The sequence below is a fragment of the Panthera pardus genome, unplaced genomic scaffold, assembly GCF_024362965.1.
Source record: "Panthera pardus isolate Hobbes unplaced genomic scaffold, ASM2436296v1 HiC_scaffold_3, whole genome shotgun sequence".
NCBI lineage: Eukaryota > Metazoa > Chordata > Mammalia > Carnivora > Felidae > Panthera > Panthera pardus.
The window spans coordinates 57,514,960-57,527,581 of NW_026526876.1; the positions used below are offsets into that span (position 1 = coordinate 57,514,960).

Here is a 12,622-nt window from a genome sequence, read left to right on the forward strand (position 1 = left end):
AAGGGGTCATCACGGAGACTGACGCGAGATTCAATCCCACAAACCGTGAGCCAAAATCAGGAGTCATAAGCGTAACTGAATGAGCCACGCAAGCACACCCCAAAGTAGATTTTAAAGCAAGAAATACTATGAAAGATAAACAGTGAAATTTTGTAATGATAATGGGACAATTCAAGAAGATACAATCCAAAATTTGTACATTCTTCGTAATTCAGCTTAGAAATGCATAAAGTAAAACAAGAGAGAGCTAAAAGGAAAAGCAGATAAATTCACAATCAGTATACATCTTTGAGTTACTGACAGAACATGCACACCAAAACAAATGAAATCAGAAAGGATGCAAAAGATCTGAAGAACATAATCAATGCATGTTATCAACTTGACATGCATAGATCATTATACCCAACAAACAGCACAATATATGTAATTTTCCAGTTCTGGGAGAAAATATTCACAAATACATAATACGGGTAAGTATCCAGTATGTACAAAGAACTTACAACTCAACAAAAAGAAAAACATCCCATGTTTTTTTTAAATGGGCAAAGCACTTGAATAAAAACTTCCCAAAGATATGTGAATGGACTTTAAATCTATGAAAAAGTACCAATCATCAGGGAAATGTATGTTAAACCCTTACTGAAATACTATTACACATCTACCAGAATGACTCAAATTAAAATGACTGTCAACACCTAATGTTGGAAAGGATATGAAGAAAAGAGAATTTTCATATACTGTTGATGAAAGTATAAAATTTCTACTTCTTAATGAAGAGGTCTGACAACTGGTCATAAAACTAAACATATACCTGCCCCATGATCCAACAGTTCCATCCAAGGTATTTACTTAAAAGAAATGAAAAACTGGGTCCACAAAAAACTTGTAAATCAAAAGACTTTAGGTCAAAAAAAGTTACAAAAGACAAAGATATTATATATTAATAAAGGTTCAATACAGCAAGAAGATTTAACAATTATAAACATTTACAATATCTAACGGCAGATCATTAAAATGAATGAAGCAAAGACTGACAGAATTGAAGAGAGATATTAACAGTTCTACAATAGCTGGAGACTTTAATACCCCACTCATAATAATGGTGAGAACAACCAGACAGAAGATGAGCAAGGAAACAAGAGAACTTAATACAATTAACCAATTAGAATTAATAAACATATGAAGAACACTCTACCCAACAACAGAATATACATTCTTCTCAATGGTACATGGGACATTTGCCAGGATAGACCATATGTTAGGCCACAAATCAACTCAATAAATTTAAAAAGATAGGTATCATACAAAGAATCTTCTCTGATCTCAACAGGATAAAGTTAGATATCAGTAACAAAAAAGGAAAACTAGAATATTCACAAAGTTGTGTAAATTATAAACAACATACTTCTAAACAACCAACAGATCAAAGAAGAAATCACAATGAAAATTAGAAATACCTAGAGTTGAATGAAAACAAAAATACAGCAGATCAAAACTTATGGGACCAAGTAAAAGAAGTGCTCAGGAGGAAATTTATAGCTATAAACACACTAAAAAAAATAATAAAGAAGAAAAAAAAACCCTCAAATTAACAACGTAACTTTACAACTTAAGGAACTAGAAAAAGAAGAACTAAACCCAAAGTTAGCAGAAGGAAGGAAATAATAAAGATTAAAGCAGAGATCAAACAGCGAACACAAAAACAATAGAGAAAATCAATGAAATCTAAAGTTGGTTCTTCAAAAAGACAACAAAATCGACAAACCTTTAGCTAGGTGGACTAAGGAGAAAAGATTACTAAATTACTAAAATCAGAAATTAAAAGGGGGACAGTACTACTGATTCTACAGAAACAAACAGGATTATAAGTGTAGTATGAAAAACTATATGCCAACAAATTAGATGAAAAGGGCAAATTCCTAAAAATACCAAACCTACCAAGACTATATATAACACCCTAACACTTTACCAAAGAAAATATACAGATGGCAAATAGGCTGATATAAAGATTGTTCACAATATCAGGGAAATAGAAATTAAAACAATAAGATACTATTAAATACAATTAGAATGGCCAAAATGTAGAACACTGACAGTACCCTTTGGTACTGCTGACAATGTGGAGCAAAAAGAACTCTCATTCATTGCTAGTGGGAATGGAAAATGGTACAGCCCCTTTGGAAGATAGTTTGGTCGTTTCTTACAAAATTAAGTATAGTTTACCATACAATCCAGTAATGGTACTCCCTGGTATTTACTCAAAGGAGTTTAAAAACATATCCACACGGGCACTTGGGTGGCTCAGTCAGTTAAAAGCATCTGACTTTGGCTCAGGTTATGATCCTACAGGTTTGTGAGCTCAAACCCTGCATCAGGCTCTATGCTAACAACTCAGAGCTTGGAGCCTGCTTCCGATTCTATGTCTCCCTCTCTCTCTGCCCCTCCCCTACTCTCACTCTCTCTCTCTCTCAAAAAATAAATAAAAATTAAAAAAAAACAAAAAAAAACCCAAAAAGCTGCACAGAGGTTTTTTTCAAGGCAGTGAAAATACTCTGTATGATGATGGGAATTTGTCAATTATACATTACACTAAACCCATGGAATGTACAAGGATGAACCCTAATGTAAACTATGGTGATTATGTCAGTGCAGGTTCATCAGTCGTATTCTGTGGAGGATTGTGATAATGGGGGAGGCTATGCATGTACAAGGGATAAGAATTTATGAGATCTCTCTGTACCTTCCTTTCAATTTTGTTGTGAACCTAACTATAACTGCTTTAGAAAAATAGTTGTTTTTTAAAAAAATTAATGTTTATCCACTTTTGAGAGAGAGAGAGAGCGAGAGCGAGAGAGAGAGAGAGGAGGGGAGGGGCAGAGAGAGAGGGAGACAGATTCTGAAGCAGACTCCAGGCTCTGAGCTGTCAGCACAGAGACCAATACGGGGCTCGAACTCACTGACCACAAGATCATGACAGGAGCTGAAATCAGATGCTTAACCAACTGAGCTACCCAGGCACCCCTGTGTCATAGTTTTTTAAAAACTGACAATTTGGGGCACCTGAGTGGCTCAGTTGGTTAAGTGCCCAACTCCTGCTTTTGGCTCAGGTAATGATCTCATGGTTCAGGAGCCCTGTATCCGACTCTGCACTGATAGCCCAGTGCCTGTTTAGGATTCTCTCTCCCTCTCTCTCTGCCCCTCCCCTCCCAAAATAAATAAATAAACTTTAAAAAATTGGTAATTCAGGGATCCCTTCAATAGTCTCCGAATATTCTTTTTATTTTCTAGGCTATTCACATTGCTTTATTCTCCTTCTTTTTCCCTCCAAACTGGCAAACATGTCCATTAAGAGGAAACATAATGATGTTCATTACAGCATTATTTTTAACAGCAAAAAAACCAGGCAGGGTTGAAAACCTAATATCTAATTATGTGGAATGATAAAGTGAATTATGATATATCAAATAAATACATGACAAAATGTGATATAGCCATTGTTATACATGTACACTTATTCATAAGAAAAATAAGCAGTACTGCAAAATTTTATGAAACAAACTATACACTTTAATTTTAAAAATTAAATGGCAGGGTGCCTGGGTGGCTCAGGTTATAAATATTATGTGGTACAGATATATGTAGGATGAATAATCATCTCATTTGACCTGGGCTATGGGGTTTCTAGGACATGGGACTTTCACCACTGGAACTGGAAAAGTCCTGGCTAAATTGAGGTAACAGTAATCCTAGATATATGTACATTCTTGAAAGGCTGAACAGATGTAAATGAAATAATATCAGTGGGTTATCTGAAGGGAAAATAGTTGTAAGTAATGGTTTCTGTACACTTTTCTTTTTTCAGTGTTAAAGGTGATATGATACATCTTTCTATGAACAAGGAAAGTTTACAAAGGGTCTTTTATTGAAAATCTCAAAATAGAATTATAGTTAAAATTCAGGAGAAAACAGACTGAGCTTATACCAATAAAAAAGAAAAGAGAGAAAAGCCAAATAACTAAAACCAGGAAAAGAACGGGACTATTACAAACAACCTACAGAAATAAAAAGGGCCATATGAGCATACTATTTTCAACTGTATACCAATAAATTAGACAACCGAGATGGAACAAATTCCTAGAACCCACAAATAAAAGTAACTTAAGGGAAAACATCAAAAGATGGGGGCACCTGGGTGGCTCATTCAGTTAAACATTGGACTTTTGATTTTGACTCAGGTTATTATCTCATGGTTCATGGATTTGAGCCCCACAACAAGCTGTGTGCTGGTAGCATGGAGCCTGCCTGGGATTCTCTCTCTCCCTCTCTCTGCCCTTCCCCCTGCTCATGCTATTTTTCTCTCTCTCTCAAAATAAATTTAAAAAACACTAAAAAAAGAAAGAAAGAAAATATTAACAGACCTATAACAAGTAAACACTGAATAAGTAATCAAAAACAAAGTCCAGAACCAGAAGCCTTCACTGGTGAATTCTACCAAACATTTAAAGAAGAATTAATACCAATTCTTCGCTAACTCTTCCAAAAACTAAAAAAGAACACTTCCTAACTGACTCTATGAAGCCAGTATTAGCCTGATACCAACACCACACCAAGAAAATCACACACACACACACACACACACACACACACACACACACACACAAATTACAGTGTCCCTTATGAATAGAGATGTAATGATTATAAACCATGACAAAGTGGGATTTATCCCAGAAATGCAAGAGTGGTTCAATGCAACAAAATCAGTAATGCAATATACTCCATTAACAGAATGAAGGAGAAAAACCATTATGATCATCTTAACTGACATCCAAAAGGTATATAACAGAATGCAACAACCTTTCATGAAAAACAAAACAAACAAACAAAAACCACTCAAAAAATTAGAAACAGAAAAAACTTCCTCAATATGATAAAGGGCATTTATGAAAATCTCACAGCTAACATCATCCTCAATTATGAAAAACTGAAAAAAGTTTCTCCCTAAGATAAGGAACAAGGATGCTCATTTTCATCACTGCCATCAAAGTTACAATTAGAGCAAATAGATAAGAAAAACAAAAGGCATCCAAATTGGAAAGAAGTAAAACTATCTTTATTTACAGGTGACATGATCTTATATACAGAAGTCCACAGTATCCACATAAAAGATACTACAGCTAATAAATTTAGCAAAATTGTAGTGTAAAAACCAACACACATAAATTAGCTGTTCCTATATACCAGCAATGAATAAATTCAAGAGGAAATTAAGAAAATAATTCCATTTACAATAGCATCTAAAAGAATAAAATATTGATGACTAAATTTAAGCAATGAATTAGAACCCCTGTATACTGAAAACTACAAAACATTGCTAAACAAAATTAAAGAAGACCTAAATAAATGTTTAGAAAGACATACTGCGTTCATGGAGTAAGACTCAATATTGGTCAGATGCCAATACTACCAAGCATGATCAACAAATTTAAACAATCCCTAACAAAATTTCAACAGCAGAAATGGAAAAGCTAATCCTCAGATTCATATGGAATGGCAAGGGGCCCCAAACAGCCAAAGCGATCCTTAAAAAGAATAATAAAGTTGTCCCTGATCTCAAACTTAGTACGACAATACAGTAATCAAAACAGTATGATACTAGCATAAAGATAGATATATAGACAAAAGGAACAGAACTGAGAGTTCAGAAATAAACCTATACAATATGACCAATTGATTTCACAAAGATGTCAAGACAATTCAACAGAGAAAGAACAGTCTCTTCAATAGAGGGCACTGGAACACTGAACAACTAGATTTCCACACACAAAAGAGTAAAGTTGGACCTCTACCTCACAACATATCCAAAAATCAACTCAAAATGAATCGGTGACTTGTATATAAGAGCTAAGACCATAAAACTCTCAGAAGAAAACATAAGGGTAAATATTCACAACCTTGGATTTGGCAATGGATAATTAGACATGACACCAAAAGTATAAGCAACAATAACAAAAAATAGACCAATTGGACTTCATCCAAATTTAAAACTTTTGTATATCAAAGGTCATCATCAAGAAAGTGAAAAGACAAACTACAGAATGGGAGAAAATATTTGCAAATCATGTATCTGACAAGGACTTAATATTCAGAATACATAAAGATCCCTTATAACTCAAAAACAAAGAGACAACCCAAATTTTAAAAGAGGTAAAGGACTTGAATAGACATTTCTCCAACGAAGATATGCAAATGGCCAATAAGCACATGAGAAGATGCTCAACATTGTTAGTCAATAGAGAAATACAAACCAAAACATCAAGATACTACTTCACACCTAGCAGGATGGCTATAATCAAAATAACAAAAAATTACAGGCATTTGTGAGGATGTGGAATAATTGGAACTCCAGTAAATTACTGGTGAGAATGGAAACAGTACAGCCACTATGGAGCAGTTTGCCAGTTCTCAAAAAGTTAAACATAAAATTACCATGTGATCTAGTATTTTCACTCTTAGGTACACACCCAAATTTCAAAACACTGACTCAAACAGATATTTGTACACCAATGTTCATCGTAGCATTTATTTACAATAGCCAGAAGATGGACACAATCTAGTATCCATCAACAGATGAATGGACAAACAAACCATGGCACATACAATGGGATATTATTCATCTATAAAAAGGAATGAAGTACTGATACATGCTACAACATGGTTGACCTGCAAAGTGATTATGCTATACATTATGCTAAGTGATACAAGCTATACACAAAAGTACAAATATTGCATGATTCCATTTATATGAAATATCTAAAATAGGCAAATTCATAGACAAAAAGTAGATTAGAGATTGGGTAGAGGGGGAAGGAATTACTGCTAATAAATACATAGCTTCTGCCTGGGGTGATGAAAAAGTTTTGAAATTAGATAATGGTAATGGTTGCACAACATTGTGCACGTAATTAACGCCACAAATTGTACACTTAAAAATGGTTAAAATGGCAAATTTGATGATTATTTTAGCATAACACACACACATATACACACAAGAAAAAAAGACTTTGGTACATATCCTTCTGTCAAATAATAATCCTAGATTTCCAAAACACTAAAATTGACTGTGTATGAGACTTAACAGAAATCAGAGTTCTTCTGCAATATTTAATTCTGTAGTAATGCAAGTCATTAGACTCTTCAAACCACTGTACTAAAATGCTAAACATGTAAGTTAAAGCAAAATAATATTCTTTCCCATTTTTTTAATAATCCAAGAAGCTCAATAAATAAAACTATCTACTTTCATATTATACACATATATCTATGTAAGTGATTATAAAATGGACTATTGCCTATGTTTCTTTATATTATTTTTTTTTTTTACTTTGCCAGGACTAGATATTCAGTAAATGCTGGTCACTGACATTAAGCCTTTAACACTTACAAAATATACTGCTCCAAAGCTTCCATGGCCAATTTCTCTGAGATCTGTGAAGAGCTTCTCTGGGTCTTCTTTGAAGAAGAGCTCTGCAATTTCAGGGTCCTTCAGACTGCCCGCTCGGTTGGTTGATGGCATCCTGCTGGGCAATCAGTTCTCTGATTCTAATTTTATACTGCTATCCCAATCCCTGGTTCATCTGTATGAATGAAGCCACGCTGGCATAAACTATTGAAGAGAAATAAGAGAAAAAAAAAAGTCAGGAAAAGCAAAAACCACTAAGAATAATTACAAGATCATTTTCTGACAGCATATACAAAATTATCTGCGGCCTAGAATTTCACTGAGACGGAGGTGTGGTCTACTAGTACAGTAGTTCCTAAATCTGAAAAGATACCATTTACCAGTGTTTAATGAACTCTGATACAGACATTCCAAAGAAAAACACAATGGGAGAAAGTAATGAATTTCACACAGACAACTGTTTCCCTCATAAATCTGATTCACATTAAAATATGGCCTTCATCAAATCTGTATCATTAGATAAGTAGATATTACAGATAACCAGTAATTCCCTGGTGTTCTGTTATCAGTTCCTTTATACCAGAGTACTGACATATACAGATTATAGATAATATAGATATTTTTAAAATATAGATTTTTTTAAATAGAAATTTAAAAACTGAGAGGCTTCAGAACCTCTGGGTTCTGGAATGACACTGCCACTGCCTGGACATGAATCCTGACAACACTATTTACAAACTGTGGACTTGGGTAGCCTCATTTTCCTAATCTGTACAATGAAAATAACATACTTCATAGGATAGCATCCCTCAGGGAAATCAGAGAAATCAGAAATAATGAGGGACATTTCCTCTGCCAAATATCAAAACAGAATGCAAAACAATGGCATCATTAGAATACTAAAAATAGGACAAGCAAATTAATAATCTAAAAGATAGTCGAGAAACAAACCAATGTATGTGTACCTTGGAATTTAGCATACAATTATAAAAAGAAATAAATGCAGAGAAAACTGAGAACACATTCAGAAAAAATATATAAAAATTATATACCCTATCACATATCTTACATAAACATTACTGGCCTATAGAGGTATCCCAAGTAAATGAGGAAAAAAGGAATCAGATATATACAAGTGATGTTTGGAGACTCCAGTAACTATTTGGTAAAAAAATAACACCTGTTCTTCAAACTAAACAGAATCACACACAGGCAATACAAACATAAATACAACATATGGCAATTACATATGGGAAATACAAACATAAAAAATGAAACTGGGGCACCTGGCTGGCTCAGTTGAAAGAGCATGTGACCCTTGATCTTGGAGTTGTGAGTTTGAGCCCTACACTGGGTGTAGAGATTACGTAAAATAAGTACAATTTTAAAAAATGAAACTATACAAGTAGTAGAAGGAAACAGGTTAAGTTCCTCCATAATCAGGAACTGAGGAAACTTTCCTAACTGTTCCAAATCCAAAACAATAATGACAAAGACTAATACATATTTAACAATATAAAAAGACAACTTGGGAGGAGAAGCCATGGAAAAAGACACACCTCAACAAAAAGACAAAAGATAAACTTGGAAAAAAGTTTGAAACTTATGTTTACAAATGTTAATATCCCTAATATGTAAAGAGCTTTTAAAAAAAAGTGTGTGTCGGGAGTGGGGAGAGGTGCCTGCATAGCTCAGTTGGTTAAGCGTCAGACTTGGGACTCAGGTCATGATCTCACTGTTCATGGATTCAAGCCCTGTGTCTGGCTCCACATCATCAGTGTGTGCCCCTCTCCACTCACGTTTTTTCTCTCTCAAAATAAATAAATAAACGTTAAAAAAAAAAAAAAAAGGAAAGAAAAAAAGACAACAATCTGATATACTTAATATCTGAAAAGTTTCTGAAAACAGCAAATAGAAAAGAATCCAGCAGATATGTGTAATTCACAGAAGAAAAAAAAATAAGGAAACAACCATTAAATATATGAAAATATGTTCAAAATCACTCCAAGTAAAAGAAGACAAATTAAAACTACACTAAGATTTTATTTTGTAATCAGAAAGGCAAAAATTGACCACCTGTTGATGGTGGGGTAGAAGGGAAGTATGTATGCACTCATCCATTAGCAGTGGTAATGGAAAAAAACGATATAAACCTTATGGAGAAAAATCTAGCAAAAACATATGCACTGACCATTTCAAACAAAATACCACTCTACGGAATCTATACCAAAGGTACTTCTAGAAAACATCAGAAATGATAAATGTACAAGGTCAGGAACTGGAAATCATTACAGTGCTCATGGGAGTGTAAAATAGTACAACCATTTTGGAAAATTGTTTAGCAGATGCATATCAAGAAAAATAAGTATTTACTATATGAAGGAGCAATTCCTGAACTAGCTGTCATTTATTCAGTGATAAGAAAACACAGGCACACAAAAACTTGTACATAGTAGCTTTATTCATAACAGTCCAAAACTGCAAATAATACAAATGTCTATCAACAAATAAATGTAGAATAGAATTGTGGTATATTCACACAATGAAATACTATTCACAGCAATAAAAAGGAATAAACTAACAATACATGTAGCAATACAGATGAGTATCAAAAGCATTATGCTCACTCAGCAAAAGAAGCCAGAAACAAAGAATACATACTTGATGATTCCCCTGATACATTCTCAAATAGGCAAAACTAGTCTAAAGTAATAGATCCATGGTTACCTGGGATGGGTATGGGGGAGTATGTGGGTATGTAAGAGACGAATCACTGGGTTCTACTCCTGAAACCAAGACTACACTGTATGCTAACTTGAATTTAAATTTAGAAAAAAAACAAAAACAAAAACAAACAAAAAAAAAAAAAACAGGAAGAAGAAAAACATTACTTGCTAATCTAGACATCCATATTATCTGAATTTTTATAGTAACTGTTTTTATAATTTTAAGAAATTTTACATTGTACTTCAAATTAGAGAAAAATAAAATAGAACATTTTTACAACTAGAATAATACATATTCTGAACAGAAGAACATTGAAAAGGCTATTAGCATTTTTTTTTAATTCACAAAAGACTAATGCATTTTTTTAAATGTTTACTTATTTTTGAGAGAGAGAAAGAGTGTGAGCAGGCGAGGGGCAGAGAGAGAGGGAGACACAGAATCCAAAGCAGGCTCCAGGTTCTGAGCTATCAGGACAGAGGCTGACTTGGGCCTCAAACCCACAAACCCTGAGATCATGACCTGAGCCAAAGCCGGACATTTAACCGACTAAGTCACCCAGGTACCCCAAGACTAATACATTTTAAAATTTTGTATGTCAAAAAAAATTGAGTCAAACACAAAAACTGAAACATCCAGAGAAAACACAATTAAGAATTAATATTCCTTAAATACACAGATATCAGAGAAAGTAGCTAACTCACCAGAGGATATACATCAGCATTCCATAAACAGGTAATAAAAATTACTGGGGAGAAAAGTTAAAATGTGAAGAATGATGGGAATAGCCATGAGTTTCCTAATTCTATTTTCCTCCTTTAACTCCTGGCTTTGACTTAAGAATGGCCTGAGTTACAGAACTATGTTGAGGGTGCTGACAAGGAAACTCTTAAAGAAATCCCCTCTTTCTGCCCAAAGGAGCAGAAAAAGGAAACCCTGTAATCTAAAGACTATAGGGGGGAAAGCCATTTTCTTTTTTCTCTCCTCAGTCACAGAAATGCACTGCCCTAGCAACAGAAAAAAAAAGAAAGAGAGAAAAGAAAAGAAAAGAAAAGAAAAGAAAAGAAAAGAAAAGAAAAAAACTGTGAGAAAACCTCTCTTTGAACAGAAAAAATTGGAAAACAGGGCCCCTGATGGTCCAAAAAGTATGAGGGGGAATTCCCGTTATTTTTTTAAACTCCTCTCTCCTTTCCCCACTTCACTTAAGAGTAGCCCCAGTGATGAGTAACTGTACAATGCACAGGTCTAAATGCTCATAGAAAAACTTGTCTTTCTGATCAAAAGAACAGGGAGTTTTAGATTCTGTGTCTCCTTCTCTCTCTGTCTCTCCTATCTCTCAAAAATGAATAAACATTAAAAAAAAAAAAAAAAAAAAGAATATGCGCCTGGGTGGATCAGTTGGTTAAGCGTCCAACTTCAGCTCAAGTCATGATCTCACAGTTCAATGAATTCAAGTCCAGTGTCGGGCTCTGTGCTGAGAGCTCAGAGCTTGGAGCCTGCTTCGGATTCTGTGTGTCCCTCCCTCCCTCTCCCTCTCTCTCCCTCTCCCTCCCTCCCTCTCTCTCTCTCTCCCCCTCCCCCACTTGCACACTGCCTCTGTCTCAAGAATAAACATTAAAAAAAAGACAATGAACCGAGAAAAACCATTGGAAACTGAAAAGAATGGAGGAAAATCATGGAGAAGAGAGAGCTGGAAAAGAGATCCCTAATTCTTTTGTTTTGGTATAAGCCAAAACAAATACTGTATTTGCACTTGTGTAAAATACACTTAAAGAAGCGTAGCAAAGACTATACTAAAGGGAAATAATCTATATTATACACCACTGCCAAGTCTCATACCATCACTGAGAGGCATAGCACAGGGCAAATCCAAAGAGCACAGTAAAGATTTTGAAAATAGAACTGCTACTGGAACTACCACCAACAGAAAGTGAGACAGAACTTTCCATTTAAACCAGTTGGTGTCTACTAAAACAAAGAAAACAAATCAATATTCTCTAGAGGATATTAATATGATTCAGAAATATTCACAATGTCCAGGGTAAAATCCAAATTTATCCTACATGCAAAAATAAATAAACACACATAAACACACACACACAAAACTGGTAAATGTGACAAATTATCAAGGGAAGAGAGGACCAACAGATGCCTATTTTGAGATGACTAATGTTAGAATAATCACACAGACTTGAAAGCAGTTATTATAATCATAATAAATGAGGTAATGGTTAACACTTTGCAAACAACTGAAAAGACATCAAATCAGTTCTTAGTAGAGAAATAAAAAATATTTTTTAAAAACAACATGAAAAATTCAGAATTGAAAAATACAGTATCAGAAATGAGGGGCACCTGCCTGGCTCAGTCTTGTAGAGCATGTAACTCTCGATCTTGGATTTTTGAGTTCAAACCCCACATTGCACATAGAGTTTACTT

The 12,622-nt window shown here is 34.4% G+C and overlaps 1 protein-coding gene across 1 annotated transcript in view; it reads right to left on the bottom strand.

The window, feature by feature from the left end:
- Positions 1 to 12,622, bottom strand: part of TAOK1 (TAO kinase 1) — a 144,642-nt gene that overhangs the window by 78,120 nt on the left and 53,900 nt on the right. Inside the window, exon 2 of the mRNA XM_053892655.1 lies at positions 7,442 to 7,663. Within this exon, the coding sequence (XP_053748630.1) occupies positions 7,442 to 7,573 (132 nt within the window). The 5' untranslated portion in view covers positions 7,574 to 7,663. The remainder of the gene's footprint in view (positions 1 to 7,441; positions 7,664 to 12,622) is intronic.